General features: G+C 52.8%; 1 protein-coding gene across 1 annotated transcript in view; it reads left to right on the top strand.

Moving 5' to 3' along the window:
* The first annotated feature begins 7183 nt into the window (after positions 1-7183).
* The window catches only part of LOC133357462 (uncharacterized), a 77501-nt gene continuing 64261 nt past the window's right edge, over positions 7184-20423 (top strand). Inside the window, exons 1-2 of the mRNA XM_061575406.1 lie at positions 7184-7380; positions 14605-17351. Of these exons, the coding sequence (XP_061431390.1) occupies positions 16220-17351 (1132 nt within the window). The 5' untranslated portion in view covers positions 7184-7380; positions 14605-16219. The remainder of the gene's footprint in view (positions 7381-14604; positions 17352-20423) is intronic.

Raw genomic sequence — 20423 nt, 5'->3', positions numbered from 1 at the left:
TGAGAAAGAGGTGGAACTTTCACATTCCTATGGCGGGGACGAGTATATCCATAGGACAACCACTGTTGATTTGCCCCAAAAAATGGGTAGTGCTTTGGTCAACCACGGAGAGAGGGATGATTGAGTCAACCCTCAACCTGGATTTGAAATCGAAATCACCGATTGTTAGCTGCTCTGCTTGATACCGTTGAGTCACGTGGCCGGATTGTTACGCAAGAAGCACAAACTAAACGAAACATTTTTAAAAAAATTTACCAGGTAAGGCCCACTGAGCTATGTAGCTATTTTTCAGAAGCAAGCTGGCTATCACAAATGATAGCTCAACGAAGTAGCTTATCACGTGGAAATGTAGAGCATCAGCCAACTACTCTAAACGCGTGTCCATTCTAAATGTGGAGGGAAACAATTGAAGGACCCGGAGACAAATCCACATGACCACGGGGAGAGAGAGAGACACGCAAACTCCAAGCATACAGCAGGCGTCGGGATCGAACTTTACGACCTCCTGTGTATCAGGCGAGGGAGTTGACATCTCACCACCGTAGCGCCCTCTGTGTGTGGATTTCCCCGTGGAAGTCCGTGGAGGGCAAAGATCGTATTTGAAGGAAGGATTTCAACTGGTCAGCTTTCACCGGCAGTCACGTTCATTTTACGCGGAGAGACGCTGTTGCTGCATGCCACGGCGCCAATGGTTGGCGCTCTGGAATTACAATCCAGATGTTGCCAGTTCGATCTCCCGGCACGGCATTTAAATAATGGGCGCGAGTTGATCACCGCGTGTTCTAGGTTGTCGCTGCGTGCTCACGCTCACTTCATATTTTCACATCTCTATGTCGGAGATTTGATGATCCTCACGGCCCATTGAAGCGACGTTATCGGGCCAGTTGTACGTTCACGGAGCGAGGGCGCACTCTGGCAGCGGTGACTGGAACAGCTGCGGTGCGCGTAGCCGAGTAGAGGATGATGCAAGGCCGTAATTATAATAAATATTGGGGGGGGGGACACACATCCCCCCCCAATATAAATAAAAATATGCTCAAAATGTCCCCCCCAATATATTGCTATAAAAAATATAAAAAAGTAATAATAATTGATATGCTATGTAAATAAAAACAACAATTTGCTAAACCTTGGCCACAATATCTGGACTTGTCTTCATATACATCAATGCATAGATTTCTGTTTATATGATTGTGGTTATGGTTGTACTTTATTAATCGCTAATCTCAAACATTGCATACAATGAAACAAGAAATGGTAAAAAAAAACAGAGCAATGTGATACAATACACTATTAGACATTATTGTAAAAAATAAAATAAAAAGTCCATCCCATGTGTTAGTGAATTTTTAAAATATTTTTAGGCAGGAAACGGCAGGAAATGAGTTTTTAAACTTAGATATTTTTCTGGTTTGGGACCCCCAGACCCCTGGAAGATTTGATCCCCCCCAATGTTGACTCCATGGCTAAGGCGTTGAGATGATGTATAATATAAAAACAACAACAACAACAAAAACATGAATACGCAGAGCCGGGGGGGGGGGGTGATTTGGTCTACTCTTCCACGTTGGCCAATACGTCTTGTAGAATTGTGGCAGTACCCAAATTTGACTCCACCACACGCGGCCTGCCGATCGACGACTACCAGTGACGCACCCGTTCATCCTGTTCGGTGCACAGAGGCTGAGTGGTGGTGGGGGGAGGTTGGTGGGTGGGGGGCATTCAGGAACCTTGTTCGATTCATTCAACTGCCGCGGCGGGTAGATCGAATACTCGAACAGGCGGCCAGTGGATTAGCCACCGCGAGAGCGCTGTGCATCCCACAACCACCACAACCACCAACGGCGACAGCATCGCGAGGCCGCGAGGAGGGATGGTGATGGCTTGGCGAGGCCCTGGCTCCGCGCGGGGTTTCCCCGGGGTTCATGCGGCTTTGTTTTTCCTTTGAACCCCAAATTGTCCCCCTTGACGCGAACCCCCTCTGCGTGCAGGAACCAAACCAAAAGACGGCGTCAAACAGACGGCTCCACTGGCAGCATGAAAGGGAATCGCTGCGACAGACCAGCCCCGCGGGTTTATTCCCATGACCGTCACGCCACCAGCTCGTGTTTATAGAACGGAGTCCTCCCTATCTCCACGGCGAGGCCACGGTTCATTCATTCCGTGGCCATTGGTTCATTGGTCTCGACGCTCGTGTGCACGGGGAGCGGTGGCGCAGCGGTTAGCGCGTAGAGCGGTGGCGCGGCGGTTAGCGCGCTGCGCTACAAACCCCAGACCCCTCGAGTGCGATTCCCGCTCACGGCCACCAACACCAGTGACGATTATCTGCGTCGGTCGCGGGCCTCCCCTCGGTCAGCCTCAAATGAGTACCTGGTGCAGTGCGGATACATCAAGGCCGTAGTCATGGAGTCAACATTGGGGGGGGACCAAATCATCCAGGGGGTTTGAGGATCCCTCCCCAGAAAAAAAAATCTAAATTTGAAAAGAATTTCCTGCCATTTCCTGCCTAAAATATTACAAAATTCACTAACACATGGGATGGACTTTTTATTTATTTTTTACAATAATGTCTAATTGTGTATTATATTGCTTTGCTCTGTTTCTATTTTTTTACCTTTTCTTGTTTCATTGTATGTAATGGCAGAGATTAGGGATTAATAAAGTACAACCATAACCATAATCATATAAACAGAAATCTATTTAATATCAATATATTGGGGTGGAGATTATAATATATATTGGGGGGGGGTGTGTCCCCCCCAATCTATATTATAATTACCGCCTTGGTATACATCGCCACCGAGGAGACAAAAACTAAACTAAAACATTGTTTTTGTTTTACCAGGCAAGGCCCACCGAGCTTTGCAGCTCTTCTTTAGAAGCGACCTGGCCACGAATAATGAATTGCTCGATGAAGTGGCTTTATATCACGCGCACATTTATACCAGCCAGTCAAATCCTCTAAACGCACGTCGATTCTAAATGTGGAGGGAAAATCTGGAGGACCGGGACCAAGATCCAGGCGACCACGGGGAGAGAGACAACAGGCGTCAGAGTCGGGATCGAACCCACGACCTCCTGTATACCAGTCGAGGTGGTTTACCATTCGCCTGCATCGCGGCGACAAAGGCGGACGAGCGTGGTGCTGTCCACCAATTCCCCTTTGATCTCGTTCCATTTTTCAAAGGTGGTCGCTTAAACGCACTTGCCCCAACGGTCTGTTCAGGCTATACAGGGGAGGGGGGGTGTCATTTGTCTTTGTGTGTGTCTGTGTGTCTAAGAGGAATTGCATATCACGAGTCGATCATCTGGCAGGGGGCTCGTCGAGTTCGCTTTGCCCCCACGAGGCCCGGCGGGTTCTTGTCGGCTCAGAACGCGTCGCACAAACACACAGAAGCGGTCATTTTCATCGGCGATTTGGAAAACGACCTTCGGAACGCTGAACCCGTCGGATGGACTTGCGGACAGTCGGAAGGACGGCGCTCTGGGAACACGAAAAAAAACATTCACAGATAAAGTCAGAGACGCACCCCGCACTCGTGTCAACAAAGCCATCTGGTCACATACGCGCACTCACATGCCGGATTATAAGACCCCCGACCCCCACTAGCCCCCCCCCCTCTCTAGCACCCCCTACCCCTCTAGCCCCCCGTCTATCCTCCTTTCTAGCCCCCCCCCCCCCTATAGTCCCCTTCCCCCTCTAGCCCCCACCCCCTCTAGACCCCCTCCCCTCTAGCCCCTCCCCCTCTAGCCCCCTCCCCCTCTAGACCCCCACCCCCTCTAGACCCCACCCCCTCTAGCCCCCTCCCCCTCTAGCCCCCTCCCCCTCTAGCCCCCTCCCCCTCTAGCCCCCTCCCCCTCTAGCCCCCACCCCCTCTAGCCCCCTCCCCCTCTAGCCCCCTCCCCCTCTAGCCCCCTCACCCTCTAGCCCCCTCCCCCTCTAGACCCCCTCCCCTCTAGCCCCCTCCCCCTCTAGACCCCTCCCCCCTCTCGCCCCCCCACCCCCCTCTCGCCCCCCCCCCTCCCCCTCTAGCTCCCCTTCCCCTTCTAGTCCCCTCCCCCCTCTCGCCCCCCCTCCCCTTCTAGCCCCCTCCCCCTCTAGCCCCTCCTCTTCTAGCCCCCTCCCACTCTCGCCCCCCCTCCCCCTCTAGCCCCCTCCCCCTCTCGCCTCCCCCTCCCCCTCTAGCTCCCCTTCCCCTCTAGCCCCCTCCCCCTCTAGACCCCTCCCCCCTCTCGCCCCCCCACCCCCCTCTCTCGCCCCCCCCCCCTCCCCCTCTAGCTCCCCTTCCCCTTCTAGCCCCCTCCCCCTCTAGACCCCCTCCCCTCTATCCCCCTCCCCCTCTAGCCCCCACCCCCTCTAGCCCCCTCCCCCTCTAGCCCCCTCCCCCTCTAGCCCCCTCCCCCTCTAGCCCCTCCCCTCTAGCCCCTCCCCCTCTAGACCCCCTCCCCTCTAGCCCCCTCCCCCTCTAGACCCCTCCCCCCTCTCGCCCCCCCACCCCCCTCTCGCCCCCCCCCTCCCCCTCTAGCTCCCCTTCCCCTCTAGCCCCCTCCCCCTCTAGACCCCTCCCCCTCTCGCCTCCCCCTCCCCCTCTAGCTCCCCTTCCCCTCTAGCCCCCACCTCTTTTATCCTCTCTCCTAGCCCCAGTGCCCCCTATCCCCCTCCCTCCCATCGGCACCCCCCCCCCCCCCCCCCCCCCAGAATTTCGCTTTAAACTAAATCGGGATAGATGCGTCTTATAATCCGGAGAAGTTGGTACAGTGTACTGTGTATATGTTGCTTTCATAAACATATTAAGGAGGTCGACCTGGCTCATAATTTACACGTGGGTCGATAAAATTAGCACCACTTTAAATGATCCTGCAACTCGAATTACTCATCGTGCGAATCCCCATAGCGCTAATTTAATTAACCACATTAACCAATTAACGCCTAACTAGAACCACTATGGTATTAACACTCCAGCTTCACAACTGTCGCAATACACCTGAATTAAAGGTAAGGAAAGCCTCTGTTCACCACCCGCTAAATAGTCACCTTGACTACACGAATATCACCTGCCAAAAGCACAACCAATCGAGTCTAATAAATGTAAAACAAGGTCAGCTATAAGCAATAAACAAGTTCACCTGCATGGTTGCATCACGTCATGGCACCTACTTAAGGATTCGGAGCAGGAAGCATTTGGAAGCGAGAGCTGAGCGTTTGGTAACAGCTGATGATGCGCGATCTTAAAAGCCAGCGAAACGTCGGACAAAATGATAACCAAATAAACCATTCTGATTCATTTTAATGATTCCAGAGGTTTTGTTGAATAAACTAAATCAATTGTGGCACAATTGCCCACGTGATTTCAATATTTGCTTCGCCGTGTCGGGTGGCGGAGGTTTACAGTAAAACTAAAGTTTCACATTATAGCTACGGGACGATCTAACCCAAAAATAAACAAATTGTTAATCGAAATATTGGTCGTGAACTAGTGCGCGTGACGGTTGCATCCTGGGGCCGTCGGAGTTGGCTACGTTCTGCGAGGGCCTTCGTCCAGCAATGGATAGATCTGGGCTGCGGCAGCTGATGATGATGAATGGAGGAGTCTAAGAGCACGCTGTGCTGCACGAGTCCAGGGCGGGCACGGCAGTGACTTACTTGGGGAAGCGAGCTGAAGCAAAGTCGTGGGTGCCCCCTCAAGAGGCTCAAGGGGGCATCTGGTTTAATGGAAAAACGAGGCATGCACCAAATAGTTTTAAACTAATTTTTATTTTATTTTACCAGCTAAAGCCCACACTGAGCTCCATAGCTATTTTTTCAGAAGCGAACTGGCTATCACGAATGATGGCTCCAACGAAGTGACGGCTTATCGTGTGGAAATGTACAGCGGCAAGATACTCTGAACGCGTGATGTTGATTTTAAATGTGGAGCGGGAAAAACCGGGAGGACCCGGAGAAAAATCCACGCGACCACGGGGAGAGAGACCTGCGAACTCCAAATATACAGCCGGCGTCAGGGTTGAAATAGAATCCACGACCTCCTGTATACCGGACGCGATAGTTAACATCTCGCTACCGTGTCCTCCTTAAAATTCAGATCCCTAATAAATAATAATTATCATCCAATATGCATGACTGCGGTGCTCTATTCTCACCCACGTTTGTATCGCTGTCTCTTCTTCAACCCTCATGTCGCCGCATCTCCGTCTGATCTGTATCTCTCGACTCTCATTCCAGAGCTATCACCCTCGTCCACGTGTCTCGTCTTGCCTGTGTGCGTTTTGTAAACGAGTCGATTGCGTGCGTCGCTGCCCATTGGTCAATTGACGGCGCTCGCAGACGAGACGGGCCATGTCGAGGATTTATCCAGGTGACAAATCTTCACGCACCTCTTGCGTCCTCTCGTATACAACCACACCCAGGATCTCAACAGCGTCCCTTCACCGCCGCTTGACGTGTCGCAAGCCCTTTTGGACCCACGCGCTTCAGCGTCAACAATGCGACTTCAAACCGCGATGCCTCGCGGCGCCAAATGGAGTTGACAAGAAGTCGTAAACAAGTGACTCGTGCCAGACCGGACGGACGCAGATGAGATCCCTGGCTTCCATCTTCGCGAAGCTTCTGCGGCGACAATCCCCTGAATCGAATCCGCTGCCCCAACCACGGCAGCAGCAGCGGCAGCAGCTGATGATGTATATACTTGACGACGCCGACGATGATGATGATGATGATGCACAAATGGAGAATAAAAATAAATACTCTCCGGCAGTGTGTACACGCTGTGGTCGCTCCGACCAAATCGCATGGGACGTGAAACGCCTCGATGCCCGATTCGCAAATACGGAGGAGGCGTCATCGTAGCGACGCACCGCTCCGCGACTCCTGGGCGCAATTTATCCGGCTCTCAATTATCGGCGTCGCTCTCCATCAACATCAGCCATACGATGATGAAGACGACGATGAGGATTGTTACCCTTTGCTTTGGACCCATCCCACCCCTTTCCAATCGGCCAACATACCAGCATGGGCGGGGGTGGCGCTTTTGGTATCGGCACAGATAAGAGCATTGATGTTTTGGACTGTGTCCACGCGTCACTGTGTGCCTGGCGGTAGGGGGGAACGGGGGAGGGGGCGGGGGTTGGTGGGGGAGGAAGACCGAGTGGTGCACGGGTTGCCTATAAACAACGCACGCGCACGCTCGCGACTGCCTGGGGTTGGATCAGGAGCGAGCGAGCTCCACTGGGCGAGGAGCAAGTGCGAGTTGGTCGACGCGGTGGTGAGTGTTGCGCAACGCCTGGTGTCGTCGTCATGGTGTGACGCTGTGGGCTCTGCTGCGCGCCTTCAGACACGGGGGGCGGTCTCGTGTCCTGTGGCAACACGGCCGACAGACGCAGGTATGGAATGGGGCTCGGCGTTGTGCGTGGCACTGACGTGCACGGTTGACGCGACTACCACTGGAAGCTCAATTTGAGAATTGCTCAGTCGATTTGAATGGTCACGGTGATGGCCGATGTTCACAACATTGCGCATGACTAACACGTGTGGATTTTAGAACCTGTACGTACAGTACACGTATGCTTGGGTCTAAGCGCTACGTAGCAAGGAATGTTGTTCAGGAACGTTAACGTGTACATGTACAGTCCTCTTGACCATACTTCACCACGCTGGTCAGTGGGGGTCGGTGAAGGCAGAGGGCATAGACGTGGAAGCACAGTACATTAGAACCAGTGGAATTTACTGCACGACCCTTTTGATTCCCACAACGAGGCCCCGCAGCAGCCTATAGCACCTGTTAATGCATGGTGATAGTAGTGGTGGCCCATCTACGGCCTGCCCAAGATCAATAACCTGCTTATCTTTCGAGATCGAGCGATAGTGGACGATTTGATTTGGTCACAGGCATGCGGACTTGTCTGAGTTAAATGTCAACTAACTTTGCGTGCTCGTTTGGGAGGCTTAACATTGTTACAAATAGATTATTTTGGAACGTATGGTTTTACATTACTAACACCGAGGAGGTAGTCTTTCAGGGTGCATTGTTTGAATGCGTAGTTTCATGCATTGTATGTATGTACGTTGAATTTCCTGCGCACCGTACGTAGGCGCGCGGGAAGGACACGAAACTAAACACAACTGAGTTTGTCAATCTACATGATCTGACAGTGCTGAGCTCCAGTGGCTTCCTAATATCGGAATGGAAGAGCGTTCCAGACGGCCGCAGAGGCGCATCTGAAAGCGCGCGATGCGGTGACCACCGCCTTTGTTCGACGGCTAGCGAGAATACGCTGCTGATGCTGCTGTGAGGATGTGGCCGCAGTTCGCGTGGTGATGCTTTACGCTCCCTGTCGAGATCAACGATGTGTCGCGGTTCATTTGAGGCGGGGAACTTCGTGTGCCATGAGCGCGACCTTTATGACGCGTTATCGTCACGTGCGTGCTCACTTAGCAGGGTGCCCTTGAGCAAAAGAAACTCCCGGTCTAAATGTGCGCTGGCGTGGTAAGAGTTTCGTTTATTCGTCAATGTAGGTGTGTTGTGTATCCTTTACTTAATTAGACACGTGTTTCGTCCTTTGAAGGCCACCACGAGGCCACTGGCAGGGCCCCTTTTTGTTGGCCTTTAGTGTGGCCCCGCGACATTACACAAATGGTGAAAACACCCCCCATCATCATCATCGTGCTGCTGTCAACCCCCTAATGGTTTCAAATCTGTGGCGGCCCTCTCACACTGACGATGTCTTATCGGTGAAAGTGCCCCACCGACCCCAGTGCCGGATTAAGCTAGTGCGAGGCCTGCAGCATATGTTATAAAGGGACCTTAAATAAATAAAAAAGTAAATATTAAAACACAATTTTTTTTTACTTGCATAGTAAAGTCGTTGTATTTTCATTTTCTATACAGCGAGACAATACGACAAATCGCTAACCTTAAACACCCGGTCGTTCGTTAACGTTGAAGGCAGTATAGTACTATAATAATAGAGCAAGTTGCAGCATCACTGAACCGGAATTTATAGATTGAAAGCATTTAGCGCGGGCCTTTGAAAGTGCGGGGCCCCTAGCATTTGTAGCTACTTTTGCTACGAGGTTAATCCGGCACTGACCCCCCCCCTGAAATGAGTGAAGAACACCCAAGCAGACAATTGAAATAACCCCAAATGAGACTCGTGAAGCATTCACCATCCTCTTTTTTGCAAGAGCGGCCTGGGGTCACGTGCAGAGGACAAAGCAACAGGATGCTTTTCGAAAGCGTTTAAACGTAGACTGAATTGGACGCTGAATGAATAGAGAGTAGAACGTGAATAAGGCTGAGCAAAACAATATATGTTGGACTTAGAACTGTAATTATATGTACTGTATGTTAAAATATCACCGGACTTTTTTTTCCATTATCAAAGGATGAAGAATAGGTTTTACCCTTTCTGGCCATAAAACAGGAGTTTTTTTGCAAGGAATCAAGGCTGCATTACTTGTGGTGGAACATGCAAACACGCATATTATCAGAGCATGTCTGTTTCGAATTCTTCAAATTACTATCAGCACACGGCAGCGTAGCGTCACGTGTGATATTAACACGTATCTGTTGAAATCGCACGTGACGCAGTGGGCGCCGTGGTGGCGCGATGTTAAATCTCTCGCCTGGCACGCAGGAGGTCGTGGGTTCGACCCCGACCCCGACGCCTGCTGTATATTTGGATATTTGAAGTTGCGTGTCTCTCTCCACGTGGTCGGGTGAAAATGTATCCGCGTCCTCCGGTGTTTCCCCCCTCCCCATTTAGACTCAACATGAATTTCGAGTATTTGGCTGCTATACATTTCCACGTGATAAGCCACTTAGTTGAGCTATCAGTGGTGGCCAAGTCGCTTTTGAAAAGAAATAGCCTCACAACTCAGTGGGCCTTACACAGCAGTGTATCGGTGGTCTGGTATCAACACGGACCGCGTTGCAGTGATAAGTGGTGGAACACATATTCTTAGGTTTTTTCGGTAAAGTCACGTAGGTAAAAAAATTAAATTGTGTTGCTTGTGTTATCTCCAAAACGGCTTTACCGAAAAAACCTACGAATATGAATCCTTGCAGTCACGAAAGCTTCAAATCTGGTGGAACACAGTGGGCAAATCATCCGCAATCATCCGATCTCGTCACATCTGGGAGGCTAAGCGAAGTTGAGCCTGGTTAGCGCTTGTATGGGCGACCACCACGCGTACCATCATTATCGGCTGCGTGGTGGTCGCATCCGCATCTAACACCGGTCAGCAGGCCGATGCTCACTAACTCCTTCATAAACACAAGCCGCATTTGTGCGACTGTGGCCATACAACCCAAACTGGGGCCATATTGTAAACCCGCAGCTATATAAAAGCGTAGAGACTCGTAGATCAACAGAGACCCACGTAGACACAGATATACATAGGCTCGTCGAGATGAATAGAGATTCATTAAAGAGTGTGGCCATGCAACTATCCACCACACAGTAAAACCCACTGTGGTCTGTGTTCCTTCAACGGAGGGGGGGATAGCGACACGATACGAACTCTCGCTGTGCTAAAGCTCTCTTGTCGTGGCCAGCAGCAGCAGGACCTCGACATTGGCACTTAGCTCCTGAACGTATTCCCATCATACACGCAAGGAGTAGAATATGCTGCGGTGATAAGTGGTGGCACATTCATTGTGCACTACTTCTATGCTCCCCACACTGGCTGGCGTGGTGATTAAAGGGAGGGTGATTGTCACTCATGTGAGCAACACGGGCTGGTGAGGCCTTCTAACGATCATTTTCTTTCACCAGGTGAGACCCATTGAGGCCCACAGCTCTCTTTCAGAAGCGACCTGGCCACAAATGCTAGCTCAACGAAGTGGCTTAGAAGTATACCAGCCACATACTCTGAACGCGTGATGTTGATTCTAAATGTGGAGGGAAAAACCGGATGACCCGGAGAAAAAATCTACGCGACCACGGGGAGAACATGAAAACTCCAATTATACAGCAGTGTCGGGATCGAACCTCCTGTATACCAGGCGAGGTAGTTAACATCTCGCCACCGTGGCCCCCCGGCGGTGGGTTGGAAAGAAAGGGGCTGTAGAGTCTAACAAGTAAAGTTTAACGTCCAGTGTACATCCACCAGACGCGAGACGACACGCGTGGCTCCGAGGTTTATAAAATTTCGTGCTCAGCGCAGCGCGGAGCGGCCGCTGACGTCTCTCCTCCGACTCCCCGCGCTGTCCCTCCTGAGCGGAGATCATAAACGAGAGATACGAAGGGACCCCAAGTGCCAACGCGTCTTGTGCGTGCGTGCCTTGGGGGCGTGCGTCCTGAACATCCCAGGCGCACGAAGAAAACCAGTGCAAAGTTTACAAAAAAAAGAATGCTAAAAAAAATCCGTCTCCTCTAAATCACCTCCGAAGGCTGAAACCGAAGTGAACTTTATGGCCGAGAGGCGAGCGCCTTGTGCCACACGGAACCGGCGTTAGCGAGCACGCGCCGTTAACGTCGTCTTCGTAAAAGCGCCGGGGGAGGAGGGGGTGGGTGGCGCAGCGGTTAGCGCAATGCACCAAAGGCTTCTTCCCGAGTTCGACTCCCGTAACCGCCAAATGAGCGTGGGCGGCGAGCGATGTACGAGCGAGTGTGGTGATGTATGGTCCAATAACGCACCACCTCCCCCTGCCCCCAACGGCCATGAATCAAAGGCCTCCATCCGGCAGTGGATTGATAACAAAACGACAACCGTCCCGCAAACTTTGTTTTGCGATGGACTTTGCTCGGACGTGCATTCGGGAGTTGGAAAGTTCTGCGCCATACTGTGTGGACCAGATGTCACTTTTTAAAGGGACATTCTCGAGCAGGAAGGGCGAGCTGCAATGCTGGTTATCTCATGACGTGACGCTGATAAGCACAACAATCGCAATAGCACTTGAGGGAAGTGGCAAGACAGTGCAGTGGTGTTAGCCGCGGTTAACCAGGAGATCGCATCGCACCCATTGATTCTGGAACCTATCCGTATAGAGCTTGAGTGTCTCCCCTTCGTATGCACGGTGGGTGTTCCCCGTGGAACTCCACACATTTGTTGTGATCCACCGACCCTCGCTGCTGCCCCCACAGCGCTGGATCACAGGCCACGTGCGTAGCCACCACCGCCAGGCTCCAGGACAAAGGTTTTGTTTGCACAGTTGGCGACGAACCCTTTCTACGAAGGATTCGGCGTTTTGTTTTCTTTTGACGCATGCAAAATATGAATTAAAGGTGCTCAGCCCTACAACTCACTCGCTCACGTCGCCGCTGGCGGAAGGTGCCTCCGGCTCGCAGGAGCTCTTAGAGGGCAACCCTCCCGTGGGTGTGGAGCTTGCTCGTCAGGACGACTGGATAAATAAATACAAAGTAACAGGTGAAAGCACTCACATTGCCCCGCCACGACCTCAACTACACTAACTAATGAATAAAATTTCTACTGCTGGATAGACAGACGCGGGGGTGGGTGTGATTTAGAGAACTCGCCCATTGTTTCAGCTGCCGCGCCGTGATCTCTGGATGTAAGGGCGCTCTGTATGACACAGCACAGGTCCCGGCCGTGATGCTGAATGCACTGCACCGGTGTTGATGACTTTGTCAAACACCCCACCAATCGATTTATATACCAACGACGACATTCAGCCACTGCTGGATGACGATGGGCTTCCCCACGTCGTTCTGGGTCGTCGGGGTTTATTGGAAAATACTTCACCACGCTGGTCAGTGCCGGTTTGCGAAGGCGGGGAGCACGGACGTGCGGGCATAGAAGTGCAGTGCAAGATTGGATTTCTCTGCACCACCACGAGTGACCCATTGCGAGTTACTATGCATCGCGTCGGTGCGTTAACTCTGTTAGCCTCAGTGTCTCATAACTCTTGTAAAACAAAAACGTCCAATGTGAACGAAACTTTCGTGTGTAGTTCTGTTGCTACTAGAGGTTTGCCTGCTTGGAAATCGGCCACATTCAACAGAGGCTTGCAGAATCCGTGGCGTACGCGTGGTTTTTCTTCCTCGTCTCTTAAATAGCCGAGACGTGCATCCTATATTACGCGCAGCTTCTGTTTTCAATTGATCAGTGAACACGAGCAGTTCGGGACGTCAGTATAATCAACAGTCGGAGACTTCAAAGCGCGTGACAATTCGCGAGCTTCCGTGCGATTAAGAAAGCTCCGTTATTGCTGCATTACGACATCATTATCATCATCATCGCCCGCGCGTCCGCACAACGTGGGTTAGTTATCACGGTCGCCCTTGATTGACACACATCTGTGGGCGGTAACCAACAGTGCCTGGCCCAAGTTTACCATCACGCGAACTCCGATCACGGCTGGCCATCGAACAGTTGACGGGTCACCGCCCATCGCGCGCTTTCAGACGCACTTCTGCGGCCGTCTGGAACGCTCCTCCCTCCCGATACGAGGAAGCCACTGGGAGCCACGCACTTTTAAATCAGCTAGATTGAGAAGTCATTTATTTATAACTGCTAGTTTTTTTGTGTTTGGTTTGTTGTCCGTTCCCCCCGCACATTCGATTAGCACGGGTTGGCCACGTCCCGGTGCGAAATATGTTCAACATAGAGGACATACAAACATGCAAAATCTACGTGAGCACGCATTGAATGGCCCCGCGTGTGAAGTAGCCGCGTCTCGCGTGCGGTTGTCCGCAAATCGCTCCTTGCAGTCACTGCGCCAAGTTAAACAAAGCTGTATTTGGTGCTGCTGCTGCTGCTGCTTCTTCGATGACAGTGGCGCGCAAGTAGCAGAAACTCAACATGTTCGTCAATAGCCACCGTGGCCTTAAAAGGAGACATATAATAGGCGACGTTTCGGGCCATGGCCCTTATTCAAAGCGCTTCATCTGAATATATACGCAGAACTGACGGCCTTCCAAGCTTGGCTGTTGCTTCTCGGCGATTGTGAGATGGAATTTTGTACGAACGACGACGCTCTATGTTCAACTGATCCAGCGGTCGGCGGCCACAATAACAAGACGAAATATTTTTTCAAATTCGTAAAAAAAAAACCCACAACTCAGTATTTTCTAAGAGCTGCCACATTGCGTTGCGGTGAATACGAGACGGCGGTGGTCCTCAATAAATAACCACAACTGAGCAGCAGTTCCTTAAAGAGCCGCGTGCTGGTTTCCGACCCCTGAACCAATTGTTCGCATATTATTATTTTTATTTTAAATTCGTTTTCATCACGGATACTATTTCCTTTATTGCTAGAAAGGGCAAACCCTACGATTATTTTTTCATATTTTGATACGAGTAAAAAGGTATTCCATGATGTAGCTGCTCGCACCGAGCTATAAATGATCTGATAAGTCATTGCGCTGTTCGCCTTTTGGCGTTGTTCTCTGATCTGACACTGATGAGACGAGGCCATGAAGTAGGCCAATTAGCTTCAAAGACAATGCCCATATATTATCAGAGCGTGTTTGTTTGCACGTTCACCACAAGTACGTGTGCTGAATGCAGACTTGATTCCTTGCAAAATGTTTCTATTTGTTGTTTGAACATCTTAACAACTTCCTGTTTTATTGCCACAAAGGGTAAAACCTATTTTTATGTTTTCGTACTATTCCCTGTTTCTTTGTGCGTTTTCTACGTAGGTGGAAAAAAACTTCAGCAGTGATGTATGTGGCCTGGGCGAGAAGTGGAGCGAGGAGGCGGCCTCAGGGCTGATGGCCAAACACCAACATCCACCACCAACCACCACCACCCACCACCACCACCCACCACCACCACCAACCACCACCACCAACCACCACCCACCAGCACCACCAACCACCACCACCCACCAGCACCACCAACCACCACCACCCACCAGCACCACCAAGCACCACCACCAACACCACCAACCACCACCCACCACCCATCACCCACCACCACCCACCACCACCAACCACCACCACCACCCACCACCACCACCAACCACCACCACCAACCACCACCACCAGCACCACCAACCAGCACTACCAACCACCACCACCACCAACCACCACCAACCACCACCACCAACCACCACCACCAGCACCACCAACCACCACTACCCACCAGCACTAGCACCCACCAATACCAACCACCACAACCACCACAACCACCACTAGTCACCAGCTCCATCACCAACCACCCACCCACACCACCAACCACTACCAACCACCACCACCAATCAGCACCACCAGCACCATCACCAACCACCACCACCAGCACCACCACCAACCACCAGCACCAACCACCACCACCCACCAGCACCACCAACCACCACCAGCACCACCAACCACCACCAGCACCACCAACCACCACCAGCACCAACCACCACCAACCACCACCCACCAACCAGCCCCACCAACCATCACCAGCACCACCAACCATCACCACCCACCACCACCAACCACCACCAGAACCACCACTATCCACCAGCACCAGCACCACCACCAACCAACCACTACCACAGACAAAGATCGCCCATAAAGCCTTAACAGACTGTTGGGGAAAGTGCTGTTAGCTAGCACCTAATGAAGGCCGGTACGGTGCACGAGAGGGGGGAAGGGGGGTGGCCAGCACCACTTCCGACCGCCTTTGTCTCCCTAGTGGCGACGTTTACACACCACACCAGGTACTCATTCGAGGCGGAGTCGACCTAGGGGAGGCCCATGACCGGTTCAGATAATCGTCACCGGTGTTGTCCGTGAGCGGAAAACGAACTCGGCTCGCCAGCGCACTAATCGCTACACCACCGCTCCCCACCAACACCATCACGACCACCACCAAACACCCGTGCCTGATCGCAAGTGGCCATTCACCCCACGCGTCTGTGCGCCCCGCTCCGGGGGAGGGGGGGGGGGGTACATGACCGTCACGATATTCCTCAACCACCAGCACCACCACCCACACCACCAACCACCACCACTGTTACCACTGGCACGGTGACGGCCACGATCCGAGGTGGTGGCGAGTTGTCTCAAGGGTCAGAGAAAACCGAGCTAAAGATCCACCCACAGATAAACTGGCCTCTCCACTCCGGTTGATGGTCTCAGGCCGGTCACGAATGACTGCGTAAGAAATTACCACCGACACCACTACCACCGCAACCACCACCACAACCATCGCTACCACCACCGCCGCAACCAACATCACCACCACCACTATCACTACCACCACCGCCACAACCAACGCCACCACTGCGACCATCACCACACGAACCAACCACCAGAAGCCACGACCATGGACCGGCGAGGGATGCCCCCCAACTCGTCCTACGCCGCCGCCTCCCACGTCCCCCCCTCGCCGCAGCTCAACATCACGGCGGGCGCCGCAACGTGTGCGGAGCCTTGGGACTTGCGAACGGTCGCCTACCCGGCGGTCTACGGCGCCGTGTTCCTGGTGGGGCTGGCGGGCAACGCGGCCGCCCTCTGGGTGTTCGCCTTCCGCACGCGCGCGCGGAGCGCCGCCACCGTCTACATGGCCAACCTGGCCGCGTCCGACCTGCTCCTGGTGCTGACGCTGCCGTTCCACGGCGCGTACCACGCGCTGGGCGGGCACTGGGTGTTCGGCGAGGCGGCGTGCCGAGTCGCGGGCGTCCTCTTCTTCGGCAGCATGTACGTGTCGGTCACGTCGCTCGCCCTCGTCGGCGTGGAGCGCTACCACGCCGTGCTGCACCCGACGCGGCGGCGCGGCTCCGCACGGCGGCCGCGGAACGCGCGGGTCGTCTGCGCGCTGCTCTGGCTCGTGCACGCGTGCGGCGCGGCGCGCGTGCTCGCCATGGAGCACACGGCGCGCGTTCCCCCGAGGCCGTCGTTCCGCTCTCTGCGCCACGACTCCGCGTTACAGCAGCTGCAGGATCAGCGGGGCTGGCGCATCGCGTGCTTCGAGAGCCACTCGCGCGAGGTGGTGTACGCCAGCCTGCTCGGATACGCTGTCTCCTTCGTGGCTCCGCTCGCCGTGCTCATCTATTGCTACGCGTGCATCGCGCTCCGTCTCCGCGGCGGAGGTCCGGGGCAGCCGGGCGAGCTCGCGACGCTCGGCGGCAGCCTTAGCGGCGGCGGCGGCACAAGCCCGGCGCGAACGCACACGCGCGAGCGCTCGCTGCGATCCGTGCGACTCACCATGGCCGTGTTCGTGCTCTGCTACGTCCCCTTCCACGCCACCCGCGTGATGGAGCTGCTCGTGCGCTACGCGGGGGACCCGTCGCTGGATGGTCACTGCCGTCTGCTGACGGTGGCGACCGTCGCGCACCGCGTGGCTCTGGCGCTCAGCGTCACCAACGCCGCCCTGGACCCCGTGGTTTATTACTGCACCGCCAGCTCCTTCCGCAGGGAGCTCCGCCAGATGTTCGCACGATGCTGCGCGCCGCGGCGCAGGGCTTAGTGTAGTCCAGGAACCATGTCCACAAATAACAACCATTTTCCACTGGCACATTCAAACCGCTCCAGCACAGTATATATGTTTTTTTCCACTGGAAATGTTTCCATGCCAAGCCAGAACCAAACCGTGATGCGCTGGACTCACGAGACAACTGAGTCCGGTTTGGGGTCAAGCAGGGCCAGGGCCGCAGTTAATCTTCGTGTTTATTGCGCGTGATATCGACGGCACGGCTCGTCTTCACGCAGTGGAAAAACAACCTGGCCGGCTATGGAGACGCGCCCGGCTTGCTTGGCACAACCCCGATGTGGCTAAATATTACATTGTTCAAGAAGCAATACGGCTTGGGGAAGTACCAACTAAAAAATGTAATACGATCACATATCCTCTACACCGCATATCGTGTTTGTCAAGGGCGACATTGAAGGCCTCTAACGGAAATCGGCCAACAACTAAAACGTGCTGATGGTGCAGCAGACACGGATTGACGTTGCTTGAACCGAGCAGAGGGATTTGCGTGAACTTGGGAAGAGAGGCGACAGGGAAGGGGGCTCCAAAGCCAACGACAGAGAGAACTCAGGATGGCACGACAGGCATGGACTTTCACTTGTCCTGGAGCGAGCGAGGTTCTAGGAAGTTAGGCGGAGAGATGACAAAGGGAGTTCTAAAGTGTGATAAAAAAAATGGAATGCGAATTGACTTTCCGAACAATGACGGTTGAACATACTGCCGGATTACACAGGGACTTCTGGCAGAGGTGTCACGGCGTCAAGGTCACGCGTACAATGACTGTGGTAGTAGCGCTAATAGAGGGACGAGGGGGCAGCTGGTTGACTGCAAGTGAATGATACATCAATGGGTGTTTATAGGGACACTGCAAATGCTTGGACTTAGCGTCTGCTCAAACCTTGCTACGTACCTTGAGTGATGCTGAACAAGAATGTAAAGCCCCTTCATCAATCCATTGCTGGATTGAAGGCCTGTTGAGGCCATGCCGGTCATCCGCATTATTTTGACCATACTTCACCACTGCTGGTCCCGTCCAGGTTGAAGGCGAAATGCATAGACGCTGGATCCTATCGCAGTACGCCAGTGAATGTTGCTATATCGCCCTCTGCCGACAACATCTATATATATAAAATCGTTCATGTCTGTCTGTCTGTGTGTGTGTGTGTGTATTTCGGCCCATACGCACTTTCATTGGACGGCGGTTGCCCCTGGCAACGGCTAGCCACGCCTTCGCCGCTTTCATTGGACCTGGCAACGGCTAGCGACGCCTTCGCCAAGGGCTGCAGTTTCATTGGACGGCGGTTGCTTCTGCCAACGGCTAGCCACGCCTTCGCCACTTTCATAAGCTCCGTATTTAATTAAATAATAGCCATTACACAGTATTGTTGGAGCGCTGAGGGGGGGGGAAGGAACGCCACCCGTACCCTGCCTCTTCCAAGCCGACAATTTTAGGCGAGGCCGCAGGCTTTGCACGCTACTAGGCCTCGACACCCACCACGCCACTCTGAGGTAAATTCATCAAAGTTTTTCCTACTCTTCACTACACCCCCACCACAATGTGTGCTATTAATATTACTTTTAAACCCAACGCGCCAACAATCGATTACTTTAATGTTCACTGTACAAATACTCATTAAGCTGGGTGAGCGTACTGCCAGTCTATCATGTACACTGTAGCCTGCTTATTAAGCTCGGTGAGCGTACTGCCACTCTATCATGTACACTCTAGCCTGCTTATGAAGCTGACTGCGTGTACTGGCAGTCTATAATGTGGACTGTAGCCTGGTTATTATAATCGATTCTTTATATGTTCTTTGTACAAACAGTCATTAAGCTGCTTGAGCGACCCCAGTTCGATTCCAACTCACGCCCACCACCGCTGACGATTATTTGAAACGGACCTGGCCCTCCCCTAGGTCCACTCAGCCTCAAACGCGTAACTGCTGTCGTGTGTGAACATCGTCACTGGGGAGACAAAGGCGGCGGGGCATCGTGGATCCAAGTCCCGGGCGAAGCCGGGTCATGTGTATGTGTGTTTGTGTTTATGTGTATGTCTGTGTGTCTCTATGTATGTGTGTATGTATGTGTATGTATGTGTTTGTGTGTATGTGTGTATGTGTGTGTGTATGTATGTGGGTTTTTTTTATGTCTTTATGTGTATGTCTGCGTGTCTCTATGTATGTGTGTATGTACGTGTGTGCATGTGTTTGTGTGTATGTATGTGTGTGTCTATGTATGTGTGTGTATGTGTTTTTGTGTATGTATGTGTGTGTATGTATGTGTGTTATGTGTCTGTCTGTGTCTGCATGTATGTGTGTGTATTGTGTATGTGTTTGTGTGCATGTATGTGTGTGTTTGTGTGTATGTGTATGTCTGTGTGTATGTATGTGTGTGTATGTGTGTGTATGTGTTTGTGTGTATGTGTGTGTATGTGTTTGTATGTGTTTGTGTGTTTACGCTCGCATTACACAAATGTGTTGCTGGTCTAAGGCGTTCCTCGCACAGCATTGCCGCTTTATTTTTTCAGTCGTTTACTGCCTTACGCACCCTGAAAGTCGTGTGTGTCTGCAGCAAGCGCGTGTATGTGTACCTATGGACGCGCGCGCGTGTGTTGTGTAGGGGGAACGGTAGTGTAGTGCTTAGCGTGCTGTCTGTGTGTGTGTGTCTGTCTGTGTGTGTCTGCGTGTGTCTGTGTGTGTGTCTGTGTGTGTGCTTGTGTGGTGTGTGGGGAGCGGTAGTGTAGTGCTTAGCATGCTGTCTGTGTGTCTGTGTGTGTGTGTGTCTGTCTGTGTCTGTCTGTGTGTGTCTGCGTGTGTCTGTGTGTGTGTCTGTGTGTGTGTCTGTGCGTGTGTGGTGTGTGAGGAGCGGTGGGTGTAGTGCTTAACGCTACGCTGCGCTACCAACCCGGCGAACCGAGTTCGATTCCCGCTCACGGCCACCACCGGTGACGATTATTTGAACCTCCCCTAGGTCGACTCAGCCTCAAACGAGTAACTGGTGTTGCGTATTAACATCGGCACTGGGGAGACAAAGGCGGCCGGGCGTGGTGGATCCAAGT

The sequence above is a fragment of the Lethenteron reissneri genome, chromosome 58 (assembly GCF_015708825.2).
Source record: "Lethenteron reissneri isolate LAM-NWPU_2019-01 chromosome 58, ASM1570882v1, whole genome shotgun sequence".
NCBI lineage: Eukaryota > Metazoa > Chordata > Hyperoartia > Petromyzontiformes > Petromyzontidae > Lethenteron > Lethenteron reissneri.
The sequence above is the reverse complement of the archived record's forward strand: the minus strand, read 5'-3'. Positions and strand labels throughout refer to the sequence as shown.